This window comes from Falco naumanni, chromosome 2 (assembly GCF_017639655.2).
Source record: "Falco naumanni isolate bFalNau1 chromosome 2, bFalNau1.pat, whole genome shotgun sequence".
NCBI lineage: Eukaryota > Metazoa > Chordata > Aves > Falconiformes > Falconidae > Falco > Falco naumanni.
Window position 1 is genome coordinate 9,548,880 of NC_054055.1, and position 27,523 is coordinate 9,576,402.

At 52.0% G+C, this 27,523-nt stretch overlaps 2 protein-coding genes across 2 annotated transcripts in view; one reads left to right on the forward strand and one right to left on the reverse strand.

Annotated features, from left to right (window-relative positions):
• The first annotated feature begins 3,483 nt into the window (after positions 1-3,483).
• FAM181B (family with sequence similarity 181 member B) lies at positions 3,484-5,611 on the forward strand. Its single transcript, XM_040585077.1, has one exon. It carries the CDS (start codon positions 3,704-3,706, stop codon positions 4,778-4,780), a length of 1,077 nt encoding a protein of 358 aa, XP_040441011.1. The 5' UTR covers positions 3,484-3,703; the 3' UTR covers positions 4,781-5,611.
• A 13,548-nt stretch (positions 5,612-19,159) lies between these two features.
• ME3 (malic enzyme 3) overlaps positions 19,160-27,523 on the reverse strand; it is a 136,390-nt gene continuing 128,026 nt past the window's right edge. The window contains exons 8-14 of the mRNA XM_040584379.1: positions 24,967-25,064; positions 23,653-23,766; positions 22,592-22,697; positions 21,843-21,985; positions 20,771-20,944; positions 20,254-20,352; positions 19,160-19,436 (exon numbers count right to left, since the gene is read on the reverse strand). Of these exons, the coding sequence (XP_040440313.1) occupies positions 19,275-19,436; positions 20,254-20,352; positions 20,771-20,944; positions 21,843-21,985; positions 22,592-22,697; positions 23,653-23,766; positions 24,967-25,064 (896 nt within the window). The 3' untranslated portion in view covers positions 19,160-19,274. The remainder of the gene's footprint in view (positions 19,437-20,253; positions 20,353-20,770; positions 20,945-21,842; positions 21,986-22,591; positions 22,698-23,652; positions 23,767-24,966; positions 25,065-27,523) is intronic.

The following is a 27,523-nucleotide window of genomic DNA, read 5'->3' on the forward strand; positions in this document are numbered from 1 at the left end:
GAAATTCCCACTGATATAAGAATGTGCAAGAAATCAACTTGCACAACCAACTCGCCGATTAAGACGCGATCAGGAAATGAGACTGTAGGTTGCGAGCGGTGACACCTGTTTGGGCAGCCTGATTTTCCCATAACTTGAGAACCATATGGGCCATACAACGGGCAGGGAAAAAAACACCTCCTCCCTCCCCTGTCGTAGAGATTTTCTTACTTTCACGCTGCCTTCCCAATGCTGTGATGAAAGGAGAATGGGTGTTGTGAATTGTGAGGGCTAGGCTCAGTGCTGGATTCGGTTTGCCTTCCCCATGGGAAGATTTTACTAGTGATGACAGAATCATGGAAGGGTTTGGGTCGGAAGGGAGCTTTAAAGGTCGTCTAGTCCAACCCCCCTGCATTGAGCAGGGACATCTTCAACTAGACCAGGTTGCTCATAGCCCCGTCCAGCCTGACCTTGGATGTTCCCAGGGATGGGGCATCTGCCACCTCTCTGGGCAACCTGTGCCAGTGCTTCACCACTCTCAATGTAAAAAATTTCTTCCTTCTATCTAGTCTGAACCTGCCTTCTTTTAGTGATGGGGCACAGCATGAGATGCTTCCTTCAGGCTGGACCCTAGTGGGATCCTGTCCCTGCCTTGCAGAGGATTTACTCTGGGGTTGGGCACCAAGATGGGCAGTCCCATGAGCATCAGGAGGGCAGCAGCTTCAGCCTCTGCAACTGCCTCCGGTGAGGAGCTGCTCCACGAAAATGCTGGCACTGTAACATGCTCCTCAGCCATGCAAGGCTTTCTTGTTTGCGTAAGCCGCTCTCTCCTTTTTGGCCCGCTCAGTCTGCAAGGATAACAAATTGTTCCTCTTGAGAAGGGCTTGATCGTGTGGCTTTGAGCTCAATTTGTGGCCTGTGCAAAGCACCAGTGAGCACGGCGTGTCCCTGCTCCCTTTGCTTCACAGGGCGACTGTGCTGCGGTTCCCTCTTAAAAGCCAAGCTTGATGCCAAGGTCATCATTCTGGAAAGCCTTGGTTTAATCCTTAGAGCTGGTTGAGATGCTGCTACCTATAATGAGCAAGAAAATAAACAAACCCACATAAAATTCCTACACAGAAATGGGGAAGAAAATGCAGTAGAGCCCTGGGAGCCCCTTAGTGAGCGCTGAACACTCTCCCGCGGGATGGAGGTTTGGGGTGGAGGAAGCGCTTCTGCAGCCACTTCACTCACCTCCCTCTGATGGGGGGGAGAGCGGAGGGACCAGGACATCTGGTCCAAACATTTGCCTGGGGCTGGGATTATTTTGTGGGTCTAAACCCAGAACTTCCCAGACCTTGCCAGTGAGTTGAGGTGGATCACTAGTGGGGTGAAAGCCATGCTGCACAGGCTGAGCATCATCATCCTGAAAGAGCACAGGCAGAAGACAAGTGTTGGCTCACATAGCCACTGGGAAAGAGAGACGTTTTGCAGGAATAACCAAACTGCTATTTCCTTGGAAAAATTAAGTTTCTTTGCAAGTTGTGGCTTAGCAAATACCCCTCCAGGCATTGCCCAACTTGGGGTAATCAGCTCTGCTTGAGAGAACATGGAGAATGAGCATGTTTAATGCAATTATGAAGGCTTTCTAAATCTCCAGATCTGGTCGAGAATATGTAAATTCAGCTGCCTAGCACAACTGAATGCAAACTTTCCTTTGCATGCCTGACAATTGTTTTAATACTCTCCAATTTTTAGAAGGTAATAAAGTCTCCCACTAAACCGTAGCTGAGCTCTCAAAGCTGTTTATTTGACTGAATTCAGCCTTACAGAAGAGAAGCTGGGGTTTTCAGCTTTTTTTTTTTTTTTTTTTCCCTCTAAGCCACCGGATATTTAGCCACTCTGCATATAATACCACCCAGACTCATTAACAAGCCCCTTTAGACAGGCTATGAAATATTGCTGCTATAACACCGAGGCAGATACTAACCTGAGGACCATTTAATTGCTGTTCTGTTAAGAGTCATTTCACATTGCTCCAATAAGAAATGCTCCCAAACTGGCTGCACATCCAGCAACAGACAGCAATCCGCCTTTTCTAGACCCATGTGGTGTCTGAAGTGGCCTCAAAGTAGATGCAGAACTTAGTGGAGCACACAGGGTATATATATGTTGCTCTTTACCTTTCCCCATCAATAAGGGAGCTTGGAGCAGGCTGTAAAGCTTGTCAGGGATGGTCAAAGCTCAGGTAGCTAATCCATGTCGGTTGTATTCCAGCTAAGTAGTTTAAATCCACCTGCTATGTAGAGATACTCATTCTGACAGGAAGAGATACAGAGGTTTCCCATAGCCCTCTGCCTATCAGGATTTTTTTGCTTCAATTACACGGGTGCACTCAAAGCAGCTCCCCAGATAAGAGACCCTGGGAGGCTCCAGATACACAGGTTTGGCACAGAGACCCGGCTCTGATGTGCCGGCACCGGAGCCAAGGCTGTGCCTGGGACCGCGAAGCCCTGCCTGATGCTGGGACCCCGCTGAGACCGGACCCCGCTGAGACCTGCTGGGATGCAGGTGAGAGACCAAGAACATCAGCATTTTTGTTTCGTAAAGGATTTGGAGCCTTTTTTTCCTCTCCTGAAATAGGTGCTGTCTCCTCTTTTCTCCTGGCCATCACTTGCTCTGCATTCAACAAGTGTTTGACACTACAGTGAAGTGAATTTGGCTGATTTTTCCACTTTATCACTAAGTAAAGTGATTTTTCCACCTTAGGAGCTCATTTCCCTTTTCATCTGCAGAGTTTTGCTTTCTGCTTTTTCCTTCCAATACAAAACCTGCTGCATTTCTAATGCGATCGATGCAGACCAAGAAAACTCACTTTATTTCAGTCTAAATCAGGTATGCATCTTCATCACTTGGACTTGTAAAATATCATGGAAAATAAATCCGGACGTCAAAGGGTTGAGGTTGTTCTGCACCAGTATGAGTTTTCTAATGGGAAAATCAATCAAATACCTCCTAACCACCCCCCCCCCCCCCAAAAAAAAAAAAAAAAAAAAAAAAGACAAGATAGCTCCTTCAGGCGCTGTTATTGGTACTTGTAGCCACATCGCTGATTTTCCTGCCTTCCATAAGGATGGTTTACGCTGCTGCTTCACTAAACCCGGGCAAGTAAAAATCTTCAGTTTTAACTGAATGTGACCCAGTCTCTTAAAATCTCCGCTGGATCACTGCGCTGGATTTTCTCAGGACTTGACCTGACTGGGAAAATACAATACGCCGGGTGACGCTGCATAGCAATGAGATGGGAAAAAAAAAACCCCAAACCGACAAAAAACCCAAACAGCTTTGCAAATTAATTTCGGCTTGTGCATCCCGGGGGGTGCCCGAGCAAGAGCACGTCTGGGTGCCCGCGCCCCGGCGGGGACCCAGCCCCGCGGTACCGGGCTTGGTACCGGGAGCCCCCGCCCGGCCCCGGGGGCGCTGCCCACCCGCTCCGGGGCGGCCGGGGGATGCCGGGGGGACGGGCCCGGGGGGGGGTACCTGTCCCGGGGCGGTGCTCGGCCCGCCCCTCCGCCGCCGCCGGTGTCCCCGGCCCAGAGGGGGGGGGGCGGCGGGGGGCGGGGTGGCCGGGGCCAGCCCCGCTGCTGAGCCCTCCCCCTCCCCCGCCCGCCGCCTTTTCCCCGCCGCCGCCGGCCGCCCCGCGTATCCCTGCGGAGCTCGGGGCGGCGGCGCCCCGCCGCCGGCCATGGCCGTGCCCGCCGCGCTGCTCAGCCCCCACCACCTCCTCTCCTTCTGCTTCCCCGCCGCCGCCGGCGGCCTGCTGGGCTATGCCGACCTGGAGAAGGGCTACGAGGGCGGCGGCGGGGGCGAGGCGGGGGACTTCAAAGAAGCCACCCGGGACCTGCTGAGCTTCATCGACTCGGCCTCCAGCAACATCAAGCTGGCGCTGGACAAGCCGGTGAAGTCCAAGCGGAAGGTGAACCATAGGAAGTACCTGCAGAAGCAGATCAAGCGCTGCACCGGCATCATAGCCGCCGCCCCGCCGCCGCCGCCCGCCCCGCCGCCGCCCGCCGCCGCCTCCCCGCCCGCCGCCTGCCCCGCCAAGCCCCCGCCGCGCCGGGAGGCCTCGCAGGCGGCCAGCAGCCTCCAGAGCAAGAGCCTGGCCGCCCTCTTCGGCTCCCTGCAGCAGGGCCGCGGGGCGGCGGGCGGCGGCGAGGCGGCGGGCGGCGGCGGGGCGGCGGGCGGCGGCGGCGGCGGGGCGGGCGGCCCGCGGAAGGTGCCGCTGCGGGACCGCAACCTGCCGCCCTCCTTCTTCACGGAGCCGGCGCTGCCCGCCGCCGCCCGCGGGCCGCCGCCGGCCGCCAAGGAGCCGGAGAAGGGTGGCGCGGAGGCGGCCGAGTTCTTCGAGCTGCTGGGCCCCGAGTACGGCGCGCTGCTGCCCGAGCACGCCGCCCCGCCGGACGCCTTCCCCGGCGGCGGCGCCCGCCTGCCCGCCGAGCTGGGCCTGGAGCACGGCCTCTACGAGGCGCCGCTGCCGCTGCCCGCCGCCCACCACCCGCTGCTGGGCGGGCTGCTCTACCCCGAGCCGCCCTGGAGCCCGGCCGGGCCCTGCAGCCCGCCCAAGAAGGCGCCGCCCGAGGCGCTGCGCCCGCTGTACCCGGCCGGCGGGGAGCCGGGCCCCGGCGGCGGCGGCGGCGAGGAGCCCGGCGGGCACCTGCCGGCGGGGTTCGCCCCCTTCTTCCCCGAGTGCCCGCTGCCCGCCCCGCAGGTGCCCTACGACTACGGCGGCGGCTACCCCCGCGCCGCCTACCCCGGCCTGTAGGGCAGGGCCGCGGGGCCCGCCCGCCGCCCGCCGCGCCGCCGGGAGGGGTTGGGGCGGGGGTGAGTGCTGGGGCGCGGGCGGGCCCACGCCGGGGCCTGGCGGACGCTCGGGGGGCAGCGGGGACCTGCCGTGCGGCTGGGGGCTGCGCTCGCCCCCGCCGCGCACCCAGGGCCGCGGCTGCCCGCAGGGTTCGCCCCGCCGGCCCTGCCGTGCTGCGGGGCACGCTGCAAACACGGTGTGAGGCGCTGGGTCCGGCGGGCAGGCCTGTGTCTGGCGGCCGGGCCCGCTCCCCGGTCGCTCCCCGCCGGCCTCCCCCGGCCCGGGGTGCGCGGCCGCCCGGCTCATCTCGGCAGGCACTCCATCGTTCCAGTCCAAAACCACAGCGCGGTCAAACTCTTCGTGGGATGCGGTTTAAAATTTTCCCCAGCTTGGTCTGCATCGCAGGCGCCGGTGGGATGTTCGGCTGAGGACATGAAGGCCAGGGGGTGAAAAAAAAAGAAAAAAAAATTATTCAAGCAAAAGCGTTTTGCTGCTACCGAAACTTAGTGTCCCGAAATTTAACAGTGCCTCGCAGGATCTCGCCGACAGCCATTCATAGCGCTACGTAAAGTTAATTGACGGCATAATTTGGGGACAAAAACGTACCGATCGCAGCCGCTACGGCGATGCGGCTCCTGCAGACCATTGGATTTCTTCCAGGAATGTGTCGAAGCTCGGAAAGCGACGCGGCTCGGTTTCATTGTGTACAGGAGATTATTTGATAATCATTTAAGTTATGTAAAAGAGTCTATGATAGGTCCTATCGAAATAAAGCTACACAATAGATCTAAAGGTCTGTGGTTGTTACTGCCCTGGAAATGCAGCGGTGCAGGGGCTTCCACCGCGCCCCCGCCCTCTGTAAGGGTTTCTTGGCAGGAGTTAAGACGGGCCGAGGGTTTTGTCTGTCCTAGATCTTTTGAAATGCCAGTGTTTTACCCACAGCACCCCGTGCTTGTTTTGCCTTCGTTTGTACCCGGCTGTTTCTTTAACTTCCTAGAAAGAAAGGAATGATCATACGCTACAAAGCCGAGGGATGAAAACTGTTACCGTTATGAAAACAGATCAAAATACTCGGGAGTTTTCCTATTGTGATGCGAATCTCAAAAGGCAATCCCGCAGCCGGGCTCCTCGCCAGGCCCAAGCGGGCTGTTTGTTTTTGAAACGGGATCTACATACGGATCAGCCTGAGGTTTTACCCTCAGCCGTGACAAATCCATGTGCCTTCTGTCTTTTAAAAGATAATGTGAAAGGTAAAGCAGTTTCCTTCATTCATCAGCCCAGACTGAACTTTTCAGAGACTCGGGGTGGAGCTGGTGGGATGCGTGGAGAGGTGAAGCAAGATCTTGTGGAAATAAACTGTGAGATACATTGTTTTGGAAATCAGCTTAATTTTAAATAGCAAGAGCTGTAACTTAATGCTGCCTCTTTCCTCCCAGAAAGCTGCCCGAGGTCTCTTCAAGCTGTACGGAAAGGAACCGCCATGGGTGAACATCCACAACACTCCAGTGTCTTAATAGCTGGATGCTGTTGAGGAATTGCGCTTCTCAGGCATAATTTTGTGGTAGTTTATTTAACCAAGCTTCACAGGAGCCTGTACGAGGAACAACGAGTGTCCGGTCCAGCCAAGGTAGCTACAAATTAGGTTAATCCTGCCCTGCTGCTGGTTTTGATGGCAGGACAATGTCCTGCTCTGTGAACTCAGTCCTGCCTTCTCCGCTTTGGCAAACCTCCCAGCCACGAGGGCGCGAGTTCGCCTTCGCAAAGCGGCGCTTTGCCAGGTCCAAGCAGAGCTTGCCCATAACTATCTAGACAAGGCCAACCGGCAGGTTGTTTTAGTTGGAGAGGTGGTGGTGGTGGGTTTTTTTTTGTTATGTTCGGCAACTGCTTCAAGCAATGGAATTTGTAGCCTATACGAGCAGCTGCTTGGAGTATTTCAGCTTGATGGTGCTGTGCTAATATATATATGTATATATATATTTTTTTTAATATATATATAATATATCACCTGGCTCCCCCACCTGAGCCGTGCGCCTGAGGTCAACGTTTTCAGCAGGCCAGGTAAACGAAGGGGAAGCTGATAATGCTGCGGTCTCTGCTAAGGAAAGAAAACACCTTGTTTCACTGAGGATTGCACCAATTTATTTCACAAGTTCGATATGCAAATATGTGTTAACCAGAGATCTAATCCTGAAGACCTTGCAGCCTGTCCTGTCAGCTGTCTCATGGACTTCAGTGAGATTTTGCTCAAAAAAAATTCTAAAGCAAGTCTTCAGGAATAGACGCTGGGATGTGCTATGTAGACAGTGTGAACCTGAATGGTTTGGTTGCGCGCAGGCCTCACCTTTTAACTCCAAGTAGCTGTGAAGTGCCACAAATTGACCTGTCAGGTGGCTTTCATGACTTTGGTGCTCCGCTCCCTTGTAGATGGTTACCTGTGGTGCTCAGAAGCTGAGCATCATCGGCCTTCTTGGGTTAGATCTTGCCTCAAACCAGTGGGAGAAGCGGCTCTGTGGGTGTCATCAGAGCTGGGCAGCCCACCCCGGAGGCTGCCAGGTTGAAGGGCTCTTTGTGGGCTTGCAAGAAGTTGGAGGCAGGCTCCAGGAGTCAGCCTGACTGAGCAGCAGCTGCGGGTGTTGCTTCAACTTGGCCTTCTCTTCTGCAATGGTTCCCTAAAGCAGACATTTTCAGTTTACACTGAAAATAAAAAATAATAATAACAAAAACCCCAATGTAGGACCAGCATACTTTGAAGCACCGCTGCATTTCTGCCCGAGTCTGCATTTGAGGAGTACTCAGTATGGGGAGTCTGCTAAGGCTGGAGAGGAGCTCACCACGGCTGGGTTGATCCCGGCTGCTTTCCCCACAGCGCTGGCAGGACACAGCGTTTCTGTGCAGTTCCTGAGGAGCGCTGGAGCTCGCTGCCAGGCCAAGGGTTGCCGTCTGCTGGAGCTGCGGCTTTTCCCTTCGTTGGCTGTATGTGGGCATGTTTTGTTGTGGTTGTTTCCCCCACCTTGAATAGCGCAGGCACTGAAAATGTCACATGTAAGAGTCTCGCGCAGAAACACCCTTGGGAAATTGTTTTCTCCACTGGAGCACTGAAAAGCACCAACTTAAGCATCTGTAAGACTAAAACCTTGTGTGACAGAGCAAGATCATTCGGTTTATCTGGTGCACTTTTACAAGGGGTCTGTCCCCAAGAACTAAAGCCAATGCTTTTTAGCTTTTCTGTCTTAAAAGAAGCACGTCTCTTTGAATGGAAGTGTGGTTGGATCGAGGTCAGACTATCAAACTATTTCGTTTTACAAACTTGCACTGAGTTCCTCAAATATAATAAATTCTGTTTTGTTGCTGGTGCATTTCACACATACCTGATTTTACTGGAGATTCTGGTGGAAAAGCATACACATCTTAATAATTTTTCATATGAAGTCAAAGATGATAAAGGGGAGTGACAAGAACCCTTCACTCTAAAGTGAGAGAATCCTATCTTTCCTTAATGGTGCTTTACTGATGAGTAACAAAGGGTTCACCAAGAAGTTATTACTGTGCCTCAGTATGTTGTGATTTAAACAGTCCGGGTCTTTTCCAAAGGTCCTTCAAGAAAGCAGAAAGATTCGTTCATTTTCTTGGATGGGCTTTTGAAACTATTTCATGACCTGAGTTTGGGATTGCTCTAATCCGGCCTGACCATCGACGATGAATCATCTTCAGTGAGTTTACGTAGTTGTTCAAACAATGTTAGTAAAAAAGATACAGAAGTTTATTGTAGGCTGCTTTTGTTTTCTGACTTCTTGAATAAACTGCTTTTGGCAACAATGCAAAAACTGAAGGTCATTCTGCAGTTATTGGCAACAGGAGGAAAAAGGTGGTGGAGCAACTCTGTAGTCATGTGCAAGCAACTAAGATGGAAATGTGGGAGCTCAAGCCTACAAACCTGACTGTAGGAAATGAGAGTTGGGAATGCTTTTAGGATAGCTTTATGTCAACGGAAGAGACTGCAGCCTACCCTCTCTGCAATAAACTCATCTCTCATTTTTAAGATAGGTTAACACTCATTTAAAAATCCAGTGTTTTTTTGTAACACATCTACATAAAAGAATAAAAATAGAAGTGTATGATAGTAACCCCCCCTTTCCCAAAGCCTGCATGTGTAAAGATTGGCCGAGGATTGCTGAAAGGTGGCGTTATGAAAGGTGTGGGAGAGAACTACTATTTTCTGTGTTTTATGGTATTTTTCAGTACCTCACTGTAACCTCGTTTATCCTTGGTGACTCCCCTCCCTCACTGGCAGAGAACAACTTCACTAGGCTGGAGGATTTTTAGCCCTTTATGCTTTTTGGGCCCCCTCCCTATCAAATGTAAATGTACTGTCAAAGCCTTATTTTTCATAGTTACTTTGGTGGTAGTCCACAGACCCACAGTTGTCCGGAGATTACAGCCTCAACATCACTGCATTGTTGCCTGTGGAAAATATTTTTAATTGCCTGAATCGCCCAGTGTAGGGTTGGAGGAATAAATTGGATTTCTGAAATGATCTTTCATCTCTCCTTCTCTGAGACGGGGGATTCACATCTTATTTATGAAATCTCTGTGACCCTCCTGGAGGCAGCTATAGCTGCACACTTACCCCGTGCTCCCTCCAGGTGTTCCTTGACAATGCTGGGCATATAAGAAAATGTGGATTGGTCTGTAATAAGGGAGGGGGGACAGGATTCAAGCTTTGCGGTAACAGGTTCTGCTGTTCCTGTTAGTGTGTGTTTTGCATGCCAGGATATCTCCTGGTGGGCATTTTAGGCTGCCCCGGTCTTAGCAGCTCATTGGTGTTCAGTTTGCGGGCTCTGCTGAACAGATTGTGGCAAAGCCAGCTGTGCCAGACACAGAGGTGACTGTCCCCATTTGCTCCCCTGCCTCTTTGCCACAGGTGCCACCCCTTAGCTGCGTGTACTGAGTGGAGCTGTGCCCGTGCATCCCTTACTCCAGCCTGTGATCAGTGCCCAAGCCCAGCTTCAGGGATGGTTTGAAGTGAAGTGCGGGTCGTACCGACGAGCCCAGGAATGGCTGGAGTGCAGCTCAGCCGGTTCAGCCACAGCTCAGCTAAGCAAATCTGTTGGCAGGCTGGGAGCGAGTTAAACCTCAGGTACTGGGCGACAACGGTATTCTAGTAGCTGTACTACTTATATACTTATATACGGCTTCTAGTAGCTGTAGACAGTGAACAGAGACTGCTTTCTGTTTGAGCAGAAGGTGGGCATAATCGTTACTGATTTTTGGTTTTGTTCAGCTTTATAAAAGGTGTAGGTCCACTGCTCAAACCTCTGTGTGCCTCCACAGCAGTGAAAACTCAGTGAATGCTTCTAAGTTTGATGATGCCAAGACACTCTTTGAGACTGGCTGCTGGACCAGGGACGGTCGCACAGGAGAGGTTGTGGACCAGATTTCGTCTCTTCTCATTTTCTGAATTGCAGACTGTGATCCGGGCTCTTCTACGCTACAAGGTGAAGAACTAGTTTATAGGGACTGATCCCCATGACCCGTCTCAATGACACATAGCAGACGTGGCCCCTTCTGCAGGTGGCCATCCAAACCTCATGGGAAGGACTCGACCCTGTGCTGAGTGTACTCGGGTCTCTGCTGTGGGTTCCGGCTGAGGCAGCGCTCCAGGGTGGCCTTGAGAGCTATCCTGGACCTCCCTTAGTATGTCATACATAATACTTCCTCCTTCTCTCAAGTCTCTTTGATGTGTTCAGCTCCTAAGAGAGCTGGAGCGCTTCTCTGGGTATTGAGGCTGAGCACCCTGAAAAGTGCTCTTTCCTTCCAGCAATTAAAAATGAGGTTCATGGTGAGTTTGTGAGAGCTTTAGAAATCTGAGTGAATTTTTTGAACCCATCTGCAGGAGTTACGGATTAAAATGCCATTTATTGTTCTGACTGCTGGACAGCCTGGGTGACTCCGAGTTGAGCTGGACCCTGGCAGAGCCCTTGGTTGAATAATACCAGCCAGCGTTACAATTCCGTGATCAAATGCCCTCCCAGTTCCAGCAGTGTCTCTCCTGTCAGAGGCTTGTCAGCTAGATTCATTAGGTCTGGAGTAAGGAGCCCTGTTGTTCTTGATATACAGAAAGCAGAGATCAGATCGGTAAAACTGGGTGTGAATTCTAAATAAAAGGGAAATTCCATCCTTCCGCCACCATTTCTTTTCAGTGGATAACTAATAAGGAATCATTTTTTGCATAGTAACGCTTGACGGTAGAGCTGGGCTTTAAAGAATAGCTATAATTGCTTCTGTGCACTCAAATAATTGAATATAAATCAATTACCACCATTTTAGGTATTTGAACAGCCAAGCTCGCTCCATGAAGAAAAACCTTTCTTTCCTGTTTAATAGCCAGACCTTTAGCTTCTTTGTTTATCCACATATCTGGGACAAATGATTCAAACTCAGTCATTAATTAGTGATTTTATCAAGATTTTTCCTTTCAGGACTGAAAGGTCAGCACACCCTTGAAGCGCTAGCAAAACAAATGTCTCTGATTTGCACATGAAGTCAAGGCTTGTGAGGAAGAAGCCTCAGAAAATGGCTTAAAGGGCAGGGGTTTAATTCAGGGTGGCTGCCTGGTGTGCTAAGCACCGATGTGATGACCAGATAGCCTGTATTTGATCAAAAACTCTGTGGCTGATATTTTTTTATCAATTAGGTGACCCTTCAGGGGTAAAGCCGGGTGACAGAAACATCAGGCACAAGGGCTGAAGTAAATGTCGGGCCAGAGGAGCATGGCCCTGACTTCGATGTAACTTATTTTTATTGTACTGTTCAGGGACCCTCCGGCTGCCAGGGCCACACGCTGGTTCCTGGATGCCGGGGATGAGCCAGCACCGCAGCCTGCGGCACAGCGCTCCGAGCTGGATGGGCCCTGCCAGGGAAGGGAGAACACGTTTTACTATGGGACAGACGCCACCTGACTAATCCAGACCAGCTGAGATTATAAATAAGATGCAATTTTGTTGACTAAAAGGAGAAAGGTGAGTGAGTAGGCAAAGAGGAGTGAAGGGGGTTCCCTGGCAGAGGCAACCCAGCCATCAGTCAATTGCTAGGCTTAGCATCATGTTAGGGTGCCATGGCGATCCTTTCCTGGCTTGAAACAGGTATTAATATTGCCACATTATTACCTGTATTGATATCTTTTTCTTGTATTTATGCTGGTTTTATTACTGGTTTCAAATCACCTCCTTTTTCAAAGGAAGAGAAAAAGAACAACTTGGGTAATAGAGGACTTGCTCTGCTGCCGAGAGAAAAAGTGGGAGCAAACAGAGCAATCCAAAGGGATCTGTTGGAAATAGCCTTGCTTTAAGTTAGAAAACAAAACCGAGTCAGGCAGCAGCTAAAAATCCCACAACATTCAACTTGTGTTTTTCCTACACTGATTTAATCTCTTTTCCTAGTTACTGTGCCTTGTAAAGCAGCCACGCAGTGATTTTGGGGAGTCCTCCTACAGGAGATTTTTCTTCTACGAGGTTGGACAAGAGCAAAAATACTCATTGCCACTGCTTAAGTCCCTGGCAAAACGTGATGTGTGATGTATGACCGACAGGGCGTTCGCAGCAGCCAGGGACAGAAGTCCTCTGCAGCCCTCGGCTGGTTCGCTTTGCATCCTGCACGTTGGGAGCGCAACGGGCCAGCCTGGGCGGTGGGGAAGCTCCTGGGATGGGCACGGTCTTCCAGAAAAGGCTCCTAGCGAGCTTGCTGTGCTCTTGCAAGCCTTCCCCTTCCTTCCCAGCTCCAGCAGCCACGGGGAGAATGCGCTGCCTCCCAGCAGCTTCAGCACACCAGGCGGCATTTTCAGCTATGGGGCAAGCAAAAGCGTGGAGTGAGTTATAGCCAGAGGTGCAAAGCCAGGAGCTGTGGCTCGACGGCACGGCAGGCCTGCTGGTGGGGCTTGCCTGAGCTCGGGGTAGTTTCCCCTGCAGCCTTCTTTCTCTAAGGAAGCCAGCGGGAAAGGCTACAGCGCTCAGCCTCTAAAGCCGAGGGGAAGAAAGCTTTCCCTGCAGTGGGCATGGGAGCGACCCTCGTCCTGAAGGGATGAAGAGACGCAGAAAGTACCGGGCTTTCTCCTGGAGGAAGGCTAACAGGTGAAGCTCAGAGAGGGGACAAGCATCTGCAAAGGGCCTCCATGGGTGGAGAAAGGTCGGGTTTTGCAGCACTTTAAACCACTCGACATATGCAAGCCCTCTCCACCTCACTCCTCTCCCTGCGAGCCTGGCACTTGCGCTCCTCCTCCCTTCCTTTCCTTTCCCCTCAGGCAGCGATGCCCACTGATTTCTTTCATCCCCGCATAGCCGGTAGCATGCCTCCTGCCGGGAGCTAAAGCAGGCAATGGTGAGAGAGATGCTGATGAAGGAAATGTCCAGAATAAGGACCCACCTAAGGAGGCAGGTGCGCCATCCTCAGTGGGCACCTGTCCTGCCCGCCGGTGACCCCCACGGGCTGGCGCTGAGCCTGGGGCTGGGCTGCAGCAGGGCTGTGTGTCAACAGCCCCTTGGTGGTCCTGCAGCCAGGCGGGAACCCCAGCCCCACCCTGAGGTGGCCCCGACAGCCGTGCCGAGCACACGGCTGTGCCCAGGACCTGTGGCTACACCAGTGGTGTCCCTCCATGGGGGAGCTGCTCTAGCCTGGCTTCAGGACATCCAGTGGGCTGGATGATGGGAGAGGTCTTTGCATCGCCACCTCTCATGGTGCTGCATGTTGGAGTGAGCTTGGGCTGGGCTCACATCTTCGTCTCATGGCAATATAGGTGCAGGTGATACCTGGAGGATGGCTGTTCATATGGGTGGTGAGCCTGGTGCTCAGGTAGTACCGGTGGAGTCGAAGCATCATCATCATCTTCTCATCCCTCACCCTCCTGGAGAAGAAGACAGAGGCAGCTGCTCTGGACAGGTCAGTGACCAAGTAAGCGTGTGCCAGCTCCCTCAAAGGCCTGTACGAGTGAAGTGGCAGCAGGCCATCTGAGGGGTCAAGCATGCAAGCTGCTGAGCTGTTGGCTTTGGCTTTCCATCCCCTGGCTGCTTCTGGTAGTTCCCTTCTAGGTGGCAAGGAATAGATGCAATGATGCAAAGATGGGGAAGAGACCATGACTCCAGCTGCCCAAAGTCCATGGGCTAAGCCTTCCCTGGAGCTGCTGGTCACAGGTACCCCGTGGAAGGGGAAGTTGGCAGCCCGAGTGGGAGGGAGCGCTGTCTGCTGCTGCAGCTGCCGTCCCGTGCGGTGATCCGGGGGAGCAGGCTGCTGGAGAAGAGGAAGGAAGGCCGGTAGGAAGACAGGTGCAAGAGCAGAGCTGTGGAAATCCTGAGGGAGACTGGAGAGGAGCTCCTGTCCTGGTAAGCCTCTCCTGCAATGGCCTTCTTCCCCCTGCCAATAGCCCCTTGGGCAGCCAGCGCTCTGGGCTCTCACCGGACGAGGGGCAGCTGCAGGCTTTGGAGACTGTGACCCTCAACCAGCCATCTCTCCTGCTCCGGAGCAGTAGGTGGGTGCTCCAGGCGAGAGCGCCGGCTGGCACCCAGCACCCATGGGTGGCTCCACACTTAGGGATTCTCAAGGGGGATCAGGCGCTGGGCTCCAGTTCCCCAAATCACGCAGCCCCTGCTCCCTCCCAGCACCTGCAGCTAGAGGGGCTTGCCCTGCGCCTCTGCACCTGCTCAGCCAAAGGTCTGTGCCCTGGCCTCGCATGGTGCCTCAGCCTGGCGCTGCTGTGGGTTCCCTGCCACCGCCTGGGACACGAGGGGCCTCCACCGGAGCCCCCGGGATCATGGGGACACCCACAGGCCAGGCACATGCCTGGGAGTGTCGGGGCTGAAGGGGACAGGCAGTGTTTTTCAGCCTCCCTTGCTGGACCTGAATCTTGAACATTTTATTTCTCACTCCTTAGCACTGCTGAGAAAATCCACTGGTAGGCCCAGCCCGAAGGGTGCCAGTGCTCCATGTCCTGCAGCTGGCAGGAGAAGCTGGGGACGTGGTGCTGCCCTCCCGCAGCTGCGGAGCTCTGAGCGGAGCAGGGAAGAGCATTTTGCAGGGTGAAATCCCACTGCTTAGTGAGCAATGAAGAGAGTTGCTTCCAGCTGCAGGGTTTTGCAATTTATTTATTTGCAGGAGCTGGGGAAGGAGGATGGGTTAACAGCCCCCCACACCATCCCGCAGGTTGCTGTGCAGAGTGAAGCCAACGTGTGCAGTATCACACATGAATAGCTGCCCGAACGGCTTCTCCTTTTTGCAAGGAAGCCCAGGTGGACCCTTCATCCTGCCCCAAGCAGCCCCTTCTCTAGACTCACCAGGCTCTCTTTGTCCTAAGCTGCTCACTGACCTGCCCCTGTAGCCTGGCATTGCTCTGTGTTTCGCTTGGCCAAGGCCAGGGAGGTCTTAGGGCTTCAGGGAAAGGGAAGGCTCTTTTTTTCCTGAAAAAAAGCCATTTTTGTGGCAGGCACAAGAGAAGCACCAATGGTAGGACCACTTCCCATGCCAGACTGCTTTCACTCTTGCCCTCTCTCCCAACAAGAATCCCCCTCGGGTTCCTACCCCCGCATTTTGGACCACCCAGCACTGTCTCACGGAAGTGGCAGGAGAGGAGGGATGGCCACCCTGGGCGCCTGCTCTGTGAACTGTCAGTATTGGCCTGTGTGTCCCCAGGGGAACCCATACGAGCACCCCAGGTGGGAGCCCACAGCCGGGCAGCGCAGCGTGGGGCTACTGCTCTGTGTCACACACCGTCCTCCAGCAGCTGTGCCTTCTGCTGCACACCTGGGCAACCTTGTGGCGAGCACAAGCTGAGGAGATGCCTCCCGTTGTGTGCCTGCAGACTGCTGCTTGCACGCCAGAAGAAAGGTGGCAAGAGCCAGAGCCTGGATGGAGACATGTTTGTATTGGACATAAGGGAGCTGGAAAGGCACCTTCTATGTGTCTGTGCCATTATTCATATTTTGTGCTGCTAAGGAGCAGAAGCAGAGAGCAGAAAAATGTCTCGAGGAGAAATGTGTCCAATTTGCAGGCTCACAGGGGACAGTTTTAGAGGGAGAGGGCACTTTCAGACCTCCCCCAAAACAGCTGTTGCCTCTGCCACAGGCAGCTCAGGACTTGGTAACCCTGGACACCTGCGTTCGTCGGGACGCGTGCAGCGCTGCGTGCTCCCGTGTTCCTCAGAACACCGTACCGCACTGGGCTCGAGACCCTGCCGCTTCTGTCTTACACCCTGGCAAAAAAGCAGGCTTTGAATTCATCTGTAAGGACATCGTCCACTTGTTCCTCTACGGAATTAAAAGTTCAGGTGTGTTTTACCGCAGGATTTGTTTGCACCCTGCCTGGATTTGATGGCCACCTGCTGAAATCTCTCCTCAGTGCGAGTGTCTCACTCTGCCAGCACTGCCACCAGTTCTGGGGACATGCCCTGAAAGGCCACCGGCAGCGACTTCTTGCTGCAGCAAAACCTCCTTGCGGGTTTCACTCATCCCCTGCTTGAGACGGCTGCGCCTTGCCCTGCACGAAGCCGGGCAGTGCTATTACCTGGCTGCGGGCGCTCGCTGTGCAGCTCCTGCTTCTGACAGAGGGGCCAGCGTGGAGGACAGGGAGCTCTGCCAGAGCGCAGCTTTCTGCCTTAGCGGCCCAAAGGCTCATTGCCTTGGCAATGCGATCCTTCCCTGGGAACGGTCTCACCCAGGGCCATCTCTCCTGCAGAGGCCAGGGACGAAGGGTTTGACCATTTCAGGCAGAAAAAAAGCCCTTTCCCAGGTGGCTCCTGGTGATGCGGCCGTGTTTCCCAAGTGGGTACGTTTGCTGCTGCAGCCCTTGGTTCTCTTGCATCAGCCAGTTGTGCTAGGGCTTGCCCACTGGTCGGGAAGGAGCTGGAGGGAGGCTTTCTCCAAGGGCTAGATCCTGTTGTCTTCTTGAGGATTGGGCTCTATGTAGCAGCTGGAGGCAGATGCCCCCGGGGGCAGATGGAAGAAAAGGGAGAAGCAAGGATGGAGGAAAAGCCTAACAGAACAAGTAATGCGGGAGGTGGCTCCAGGGAGTAACTGTGTGTGCAGGTTTTGCTTTACATATTAATCTGTCTTTTATCTCAGCCCAGAGGTATTCTTCCTGTTACCCTTCTGATTCTCTTTCCCGTGCTGCAGTCCGGGAGTGAGCGAGCCCTTTTTATGGTACTTAGGTGCCTACAATCGTTAACCAAGAACAGACCGTAACGGTGACCAGGGTTCATGGTATGGGGAGAGGGCCACATGCTCTAGGGATCACTCCTTGTGTGCCTGAGCTTCTTCAACACCCCGGGCTGTTCCTGAACTCCCATGAGAAATGGCTCGGACACTTAGAGGGAGAAGGGTCTGGGTACGGAAGGCACTTTCAGGCTTCCTCCGAAACAGCTACTGACTGTTCCAGGGGAGGTGAAGGTGGAAGGTACCCAGGTTCCAGGAGTGTTGTTGCCTCCAAAGAGCCAGGCAGGGGCTGTTGCCTCTCACTGGCCTCATCTCTAGAAGGCATGCTGTGTATCAGACAAATCCAGAGGATAAAAAGAGGTCCCTGCTGTGGCAAGGGCACAGCTTGATCCTCCCTCTCTTGGGCCTGCTATTTGCCTGGCCAAGATGACCTGGATCAGAACCAATATTCTGAAGAATAAACCATGATTCTGGAAGTCTCATTTCTAGAATAGCGAAGAATTAAGACTTCTAAGCCACCTGTCAAAAAGCATCTTGACTTTGGCTTCACTGGTGGAGGGGAAAGCCTTTCCTGCTGGCAGTGTTTGAAGAGAGACTGTCCGGTGATCATCATGAGACCGGCTGAGCACTCCCTGATGCTTCCAGGCTGTTCAGGAAAATTTCCTCTCTTTGTGCCTCCACCTATAAGGCATTTTCTCTCTCTTCACTTTCCTTTTTTTCGTTCTTGCCTAATATCTGAGAAGTTAGGCCCAGAAGCTGCACACACAGAAAGGCTGAGCCTTTAACTGAGCAGTGAGGAGGTGCACAGGAAGGAAAAGAAGAAACCAAGAGAAGCTCTGTAGGGACCTTCTGATGCAAAAGAAGTAATTGCCACCCTGCTACCTCTTTTCTCAAAAGCAGAGTTTTTTCCAGAAGCCATGGAAAAAGCAAGGAAACCTCAGTTTCCAGGTCTCTCACTCAGGAAATGCGAGTGTTTCTCAGTGTCTCTCCCTGAACCTGAAACTCAACAGCTTTCTCTTTCCTTCCTTAGCTTAGGCAAGAAGACCTGCCTATGTGAGGAGCGTGAAAACTGCTGGCATCACAAGCACACAGACATTGGAGAGGCCAGGGCTCCTCGGCAAAATGATGAGGTTCATTTCCTGGTGCTAAATGCCACTTACAGATACTAAATAAAGACTGGTAACCAGCCTTGGTCTTGCTGTGTGTTAGCGGTGAGAGCCGGGAAGGGAAGATCTGCCAGCAAGTCCCTCTGTTCTTTCCCAGTTATGCTCAGGAACACTGTTACCCCACTGTGACAGTATTTGGCAGGGTGTGACAATTTTGCAGGGTTAGGGCAGGACTCCCTGGGACTCTGTGAGATGGAAAAACCCCCAGGAGGGCCTTTGGCTGATGGCAGTGCTCGGTAGCAGATGCAGTGATGCAGTGGAGACCCCCAGGAGGGTCTTTGGCTGATGGCAGTGCTCGGTAGCAGACGCAGTGATGCAGTGGGGTGCCTGTGTGTGGGTGTGTAGCAGGGGTGGTGCCCTGGTCTCCAGCATCTTCTCCCTCCCTGCATCCCTTGGCTCCTGTTCCCTCTAGAGAGCAGCCTGGACTGCAAAGGGAAGGGAGCCTGTTGTCCCCATGAGGCTGAGGGAGGTTTTGGGGTTTGTTTCCAAGGGGAGGTGAGAGCACAGGACAGTGCCAGGCTGCACAGCCCATACACCAGCTTGGGTTGGATGAGACTCCCCGAACACTTGGGGACATTCAAAGGAGGAAGGGGTAGCGCTGCCCAAATGTACAGCTCTCCCAGGGCAACGCACGCACTTCCCACCACACCCGGAGAGCCACAGGCAAAAGTATGGCCATCGTGTGTGAGGGATGATCACGCATACAACTGTCACCATGACAGTGTGGCTCCGAGCTTCCCAAGGGCACTCCCACTAGGAACGGAACTGTTTTGCTTCTGAGGTGGCCCAGGTAGCTTCTGGGGCAGCTGGGCTGAGAGCTGAGCAGCATGTAAAGCAAACAGCAACACACAGCACTGACGGACTGGGACAGGCTGCGGCCACAGCCTGTCTCTCTCCTTGGAGTACTGACTGCCCAGCTTGGGCTCCGTTTTATTCCCTAATGATATGCTCCCAGAGAGAAAAAACAGCGGCAAGTAAAAAACTACTTGGATTAATTTACTTTTATCATTCTGCAAGCCTGGAGGTGCGTTTGATATCAGCAATGATATGAACCATGGCAACTCGTGGTAAAAATGAGAAAACAGTTCTCACAAAAACTTAGACATCTTGTGTTTGCATGGCTGCGGGGGGCCACCTGTAATCATCAATAACAAACGAATCATAATCAGGGCTGTAAACGAGCCGTTTCACAAAGGCTTCCTTGTCTGCTGGCTCGGGGTACCAAGAAGCAAGACCATGCTTGTAGGCCCAGTCAACAATCTGCAAAAAGAGCAAAATGAGCCGATGCAACAACGTCAGCAAGTTGAAACCAGCTGCAGTTTGGCCCTGACTATATCTTCCCGATTTCCTCCCCTCAAAATTGTGTCCATTTTTGCTTTTTTTTCTCTTTGTGCAATTCCTTGAGTCACCCGCACTTCATCCCTGGGGTGAGGGAATGCAAGCTGCCCGCAATTCCTGGATGCTTAGAAATGCACACCCCTGCCCTGGCAAAACGGCTGGAGTGTGCAATTAAAGGAGAGCAGCCCTTTAACCACCTCTGCTCACACTCTTAAGCTCCTCAGCTACACTGTGCATCCATCAGTTACTCCTAGCAGGCCAATGTGATTCTCCGTGGGTGTCCCCTGAACAGGAATTACAGATTTGATGTATACAGGCTACCAATCCCACAGTTAGGTAACAAGCCCAGATCTGGAATAGTATTTAGTACTTAGACCCTTATCAAATAACAGGAGAGGTTCCAAAATAGCAATTTGGAACCTAAAATCTTTTGGCAACTTGTATCATGTTTGAATTTGGCTCTAAACCTGATTTTTTGAAGTGTTGAGCACCCACAACTCCAAGTAATAAAGCAGAGCTTTGTGAGCTGTGAGGCACCCAGAATCAGAAGGTGGTTTTCACATTTGGGCTTTAATGATGGGAGAAAACAAAGCAGCAGTTCTGGCTGGAAAGATTCCTGAGAATCATTGCTTTAGGCTGTAGAATAAGTTGAATTAAAACAGCACAAAGCAAAAATGATGCCAGGACAATTCCTGCCCTCCCTACCACGGGAAGTGGAAATAAATGTGGAAATACTCACTTTCACAGCAATTTTGAGAGACACCTCTCTGATGCTGTTCAAGGGAGGATAGAGTCTTCCTTCTGCAAGATTCTGCTCTGTCACCTGGGCAGCAATAGACTAGAAAGAAGAGAAAGGTAGTTTATGGAGATGGTCTCAAACTCTCATGGTATGTGGTTGAAACCTCAGCAGTGGCAGAGCTGGGACCTTCTCAATGGGAACTGCTGAACTATTCAAAATACATGTGTGCATAATACATTTCATTACAGACTTAAAACTGGAGCCAAAATAGTGGAAGTGCTGTGCCAGAGCAGTAGTTGTGGAGAAGGAGGAGAATCTTGCCATGGCTCCTGCACCTGTGTAGGTGCAATAGAAGTGTGAGCTTTCCCCGAGTCTGGGAAAAGCTGTAGCTTTTTGCTGAGGCTGTGCCATTTCCACTCAATGCATTGCCCCAGGCAGGTTCTTGAAAACACCCAAAGCAGGTGCATGTGTCTGTTACCATCTTTTAAAAAATATTAGTGAAATGCCAGTTGGAAACCTCTGCTGTGATGAGGAAGATATCATCAGATATGTGCCGGACTCCACAGGCAATGACTCCCAGTGCCACTCCTGGGAAGACGTAGGCGTTGTTTCCTTGGCCTGGGAAGAAGGTCTGTCCATTGGGCAGGGTTACCTTTGAGAATGGACTCCCACTTGCAAATATTCCCCGGCCCTGATCAAAGAGAGAGAAAGAGGCATCCAAATTCAGAACAGAAATCTTGAATATTCCTGCTGCACACCATGATTTGTGCTCAGGGGACTCTGGTGACCAAGTGGAGAAACCTCCAGCCAGTCAGTGAGAGGCATCTCCACCAGAGCCATCTCCACTTGACATCTCTGGAGGGCCTGGTCCCCAGAGGCACAGCCAAGGCCATGGACAGGGCCACCGCGTGGGTGTTTGCACTGCCCAACTGCGAGTGCTATGAACTGGCTGAGGAGTCTCTCTCCCTTCTCTATCAGCCATCTATGGAGAGACTCATGTGGGATAAAGGTCTGGGGGCTGTGTGATTGCTCTAGCCAGCAGCAGTTGGTGGGGAGGGCAAGTGGATAGTGAGACAAGGCCTCCTCTCTCACACCAAGTCAATGCACATGACGATAATTCTTCAGTGACATTGTGTCCAAGTTGGGTGATGAAACTGTTACATAAACAACTCGGACGGCAAAACACAGGGGACAGTCAGCCTGGGAGGATGCGACATCTCAGACAGCCATGGGTGAAGGAGGCAAGCACTTTCTTTACAGGATCACAAAGTAGTTTGGGTGGCAGAGACCCAAACTCCTGCTCACAGCAAGGTCAGCTATGAAATCAGAGTAAGTTGCTTAGGGTTTTATCCAGCCTGGTCTTGAAAACTTGCGAGGACAGAGACTGCACGAGCAATCTGGGCTCCTGTACCACCTCCTGGCCCTCCTCACAGTGTGAACATTTATCTTTACGACCAGCTTGAACTTCTCTTATTTCAACTTATACCCACTGTCATTTTTCTGCCCACCATGCACCACTGTGGTTTCCTTCGTACAGTCATCCACGGCGCACCCAGAGCACCCAGTTTCCCTATGCTGAGCACCAGTACCTCGGTGAGGCGGTAGCACTGCTCCGCTGTGCACTCTGCTTTACTTGTGGGGTTGCTCAGGGCAAACACAATGGGCCTTTCATTGAAGGCTGCCATGTCCTTCAAAATCTTCTCAGTGAAAGCTCCTGCAACGGCTGCAACACCTAAAACAACAACAGCAGAGTGAGATGGTGCTTTCTGACTGTCTGGCTTCAGTGCACTGGGCTGAACCCTCTGGAATGCCTCTGTTGGTAAATGAACTGTGGGAGGGAGCGGGCTCCATCTCTGGAGATGCAGGTGGTGATGCTTCTGTCTCATATTACGGTGAGATTAAGAGCCTGCCTCAACATAAAGCCCTCTGCTCCTTTGGGTGCAGTGGGCATCAGTGTTTAGACCAACCTGGCTGCGGCAATGTGCCTCCCAAAGGCTCAGCACTTTGCTTTCAAAAGACTTACCTGAGCTGCCTGTTGCCGTGGTCATCCTGCCCACCCTGCCAGGGCCATGTTTGCTGCCGAGAGCCCCAGATCCTGCCTGCCCCAGCACCTCCCTCTACAGCCCTGTCCGGGAGGGCTCCTACAGCTCCAAAAGAGAGGAAGCCTGTGCCCCACAGCCAAAGGGGAAAGGATGTGGAGAACTCAACCGACAAAATGGGGGTAAAAAAAAAGCTCATTTCATCTTGACTCGGAGAGCAAAAGGAGGCCCTGGAAGAGAGACAGAGACTCCCCTAAGAACTGAATTGATGCGAAAAGGTCATGCTAAGGGAACTCCACCTATAATTGCTGTAGGCTTCACTTTCTGCACAACCTCTTCCAGCGTGTTCACACTGGGGTGGTCCTGGGCAAACATTTCTTTCTCATGGTTCAGGTGGCTCCTGCCCTGTGAGGAAAAAGGAGGAGTCAGACTTGGGTCTGTTGGCAAAAGGTGGAGACATAATGTAGTAACTCATCAGTTCATTTCACCTCTTGGCCCAAACCCTTCATCTCTACCTAAAACAGATCCCACAGAGCAGGAATTCAGCATCAGCCAGTCAGGCACTGCGGTGTTGGTGTAACCATAGAATCACAGAATGGTTGGAAGGGACCTTAAAGACCATCTAGTCCCAACTCCCTGCCATGGGCAGGGACCTTCCACCAGCCCAGGCTGCTCCCAGCCCCGTCCAGCCTGGCCTTGAGCCCTGCCAGGGATGGGGCACCCACAGCTGCTCTGGGCAGCCTGGGCCAGTGTCTTGTCACACTCACAGTAAAGAATTTCTTCCTAATAGCTAATCTAAATCTAGATAAACTAGTTCCCCTCCCCCCGCTTTCTTATAAGCCCCCTTTAAGTACTGAAAGGATGGTAATGTCACATGGGGCTAATGTCTGCTCCTCTCACCCTCCAAAATGCAGACTGTGTGGAAGAAGGATCTGGCTGCCAGGGCAGAGAAGCTGTACATACAGCACAAGTCTCCTCTGGCCTGAGGAGGGACAAGGGCAGAGGCTCTGAGGACCCAGGGAGTGCAGAGTAGAGCTGGACCAGGCTGGATCACCAAGCAGGGCACAATGTTGCTGTTGTAATGCCCCATATGACATGCAAGACCACGGCCAGCAGCATATCCTACCACTTTAAAGGTCCAGCCTAAAGCATTGCCTTTAGGGCAGCCAGTGCTGCTAGTTCACTGTTGTAACCATAAAACCTAGTCCTCTGAAAGCAGGAACAGCTCTGCTGACACCCATAAAACTGCAGCCCTTACTCCGGGGCTGAGCAGGGGTCCAAGGTATCAGCCTGCTCTGGCCTCTCTCTAGCTTGCAGGAGGTGGCCGGGGACTGGAGCTTTGCTCTAGAGACAAATTTACCTTCACAATCAGTCCCTTGGAGTCCACCATCCAGATTTTTTTTATGGCATCCTCTCGTGAAATTCCTTCCTTTTCCATGGCCATGAGAATGAGATGAGCTATGCCCATTGCAGCCTGGAACACAGTATATAAACACTTCATTGGGGTATCATCATCTTTTGGGTGGGAGGGAAAGGTTTTTAATGAGAGATGTGTTGGGTCATCCCTCAGTGCTGCACAAAGCAGGGAGGCTTTCTGCTCCATGGTTGTACAGTGCCATGGCACAGGGCAGGTCTTAGCATTGTAGGTGCTGCTATAAATAAAAAACCCCAACAAAACAATTGTCCAACAGAACAGGCTGCCTGTAAGGCTGGAGCAGCGGAGGTGGTACCTTGACAGGCAGAGGCTGTCTCTGTCATTTAAACCAGCTGCTGCAGGGGAGGAAAAGGGGCAGACACTGAAGAAATGTTGGTGACGATGCCAGTGAGGAACTCAAAGCAAAGTGGAACTGCTGCATCTGAAGTACTACCAAGAGGCAAGTCCTCTTCTCCCATTCCTGCCTGAGGAAGCAGCCCCGGACAAGCTGTGTGTCTCAGTGGTCCTACAGCTGTGCTTGGCCCTCCTGCCCAGAGGGGGACTAACAAGGCAGGAGGGTCTCTGTGCCACAGAGAGAGTGACCAGCACAAACATGTCTGCCAGGAGGGGTGGAGAAAGGGAACTATCAATCTTTGTTTCACAGAGGGATAGCCAGCTGTCACAGGTGGCTGACAGCTGAGCCAGGACCTGGACCAATGCCTTTAGTCCGCAGTCCAGGCTTTAGAGACTTGCTCTTCCCCCCCCTCTCTCTGAGCAAGGTGCCATACAGACTACTCGACTTCTGCCATGGGGGCAACATGACTGATGCCCAAATTGAGGTTATGTTCTTACAGTTCTTTGAGACTGAATCCTTTTTGACTCTGTTGCTAAAGAGGCTGTGGTTTACCTACGATACCACCCCTGAGGACTCAAGCCAGCCTCCTTAATCTTCCTGCAGCACCCCGCCTCATCAGGGGCTTCCCTCATGGTACTTAAAGCCCCATTGACACAGGGGCAGCCTCGTAACACCCAGGAGGTCTGCCCACGACTCAGGGGCCAAGGGGCCACTGAAGGATTGTTGGTGACTTCTATGCAGTGGCAAGATCCAGTTATGGGGCCCACTCTTGCCCAGTGGCAAGGAACCTGCCTCTGTGCTTTGTTTTCACGAAAGCCAAGCCTTGCAGGAAGTGTCATGGTTGACTTTTCTCTCTAAATTTGAATTTAGATCATATTTAGGAACAAACTCAAGAGCATTCTTACCTCTCCCGCTCCCTGGAAAACAAACTTATGGTCAGAGAGCTTGTTCTTTGTGATCCTTAAGGCTGCAAAGATGCCAGCGACTGCAACAGATGCGGTGCCTGAAAAGAAAGAAACACCATGAATATGGTAAATGGATTGTCTACCCCACTAACATGCTGTTAGAAACCTTGTGGAAGGAACCATTCCCCTAGATTGTGTCACTAAAGGATCAGAGTGCCTTCCCTACTCTGAAACCTTAATCCTCAGAAGACCCCTGCAAGGCAGGAGAACACCAATGTCCCTCTACATAGAGTCAAAAGGACACCAAATCCTTGAACGCCTGAAGTTAATACCAAACTCCCAAGGGTTTAAGGTTCATGTGACTTGTCTAAGGTCACCTAAGGCATCTGTAGCAGAGTGGTGGTCTGAAATTGGGCACCCTTGTCACAAAATCCTCTGTGATCATGGAATTACCATCCTCTTCTCCTCATTTACCTTCACAGCCCAGCACCACCTTCTCTTTTTTTACTTCCCTAATACTCTGATACCCTGACTCAGAGCCATCATCCCTCGCTGCCAAGCATTACAGAGTCATTGAGAACATGAGCTGGTCCCAGATTAGTGAGAAAGTATCCAGTGTATGGAGAGCAGAGTCCTGCTGTTACAGCCACTGTGACACGTACAACTTTGCATCCATCGAGAGAGGCAGATGTCTAGACTGAACCAGCCTGCCCTCACCCCACATCAATCACACATAGTATTCATCTAATGTCCTATTCCAGGTGAAGGAACACGGTGGGAAGAAATCAAGTGAGGCACAGAGGAATGAGCATTCAGGCACTGGTGGTATCTCAGGTCACCCGGGCAAGCTGCACACAAGCGTTAAAGGTGAGCTAGGAATGAAGGAGATGGTTTTATCACAGAATACCTCGAGCTGGAAGGGACCTATAAATATCATCAAATCCATTAGTTTTACTCCTCAGCATTTTAAAAATTACCAGTTTGGATGCACCCCAGCTCTGATGCTGTCCCCAGCTCTAACGCTGGTCTCTCCATTCTCCTCTTCAGAAGATTTGTGAGAAATCAGGGAGTCAACAAGTAAAAAGCCTTGTGTGGGAGGTCACAGGTGGGGCGGACAATGAACCCTTTTAGGTTAATAAAACCCGATTTCAGCAGATTTCCAGCATTTCCTCTTTTCCTGCCCATTTAACCAGCCAGTGCATCAGGGTTCCAGTCAGCCAGTCCTTCAGGGAGACCCCCTGCCTGCAGGGTCCTTGGGGGCTGGGGTGCTGCCAGGCATCAGTGCACAGCCCGGCTGGGAACAGAGCAGCTCAGGAGCCAAGCACGACCACGAGCAGTGAAACCGGCAGATGGTGCTGCCTCATCTGTCAAGGACCCAGAAATTACATTCAGCTTTACCTGCTGCGGCTCTTGAGCGCAAAAGTCACGGATGAATTAGAAATCTACTGGTATATCATGTCACCGGGGAATTATTCACTCTCTCATTATTTCCCTGCAAGCAGGAAACCTAGTGGGAGCACAGGTACTGTGGCAGGGAAGTAACTTTTATTGACATGGCTTATTTTGCTTAAGGAACCTATATAAGCTCCTCTGACAAAGAAAATCTTTATTGGCCAGACCAGAAGCATTTATCGGCACCATTAGCTCACCAACATTTTGTGTTTGTAACTCGGATGAGTTTAGTTCTCCCAAATTTAATCATTAGTGTCACCTAAGAGTGACTCTGGTTTAGCAGAGGTGGTAGCGGCCACACTCCTGCAGCAAATGTTAGTGCTATGGTGTCCGTGCACTGGGATGCTGGTACAGAATGGCAACAGCAGCATTTCTTACTCACGAGGGCATCGCAAGCGTCTGTGTCTTAAACACAACATGGACTAGACTAATGGCTGGTGGCTTCGTGAGCTTCTTTCTTGCAATGAATCACTTGAGACACTCGCTTCGGCACCAAGGATAAATTCCCTTCATTAGCTCAGAAAACAGTTTGTATCATTTCCAGACCAAGACCATCTGAGTTCGGTCAGTTTAAAAGCGAGTTGATAGAGATGGAACCGGCCCCTGAGTGCTCTGCTGCTTCAGTGTTAACGTGCCAACTCAGACAACTGAAGGGTGTATAGGAAGGATTTCCCCTTGCTTCTGCACCAATTCTCTGCCTTTTTAAGCTGTATTTGTATTGAGTAATGTATTTGCCTGGTGAAATGCCACGCTATCGGACTAGAAAAATTACAGAGGAAGATAATGAACATCCAAGATATCTAAAGGAACACCAGATAATTGCCTAGTTTTAAGACTTTGCTTTTTATGGGTGTCACATAGCTGGCCCATGCTCATTCTGTGTATTTTGGGAAGTATCTTGGCTTGCTGCCATGCCAGATGCTGAGGACAGGACTCCTCTAAAGAAACATGTATGATCCTGCTCATGCTGAAGCAGATACCTGAACTGGGTCAAATGAAATGCACCGTGAAAGCGTCATACCACCACAGATTTTTAAGAGAGACAACATAACAAGAATACATGTAAACATCTCTGTTGCAGACATCTGAACGGTGAAGGAAGGGA

What these genes read in the sequence shown, in the direction of transcription:
- FAM181B (XM_040585077.1), top strand. Translation starts at nt 3,704, where the DNA reads ATGGCCGTGCCCGCCGCGCTGCTCAGCCCCCACCACCTCCTCTCCTTC.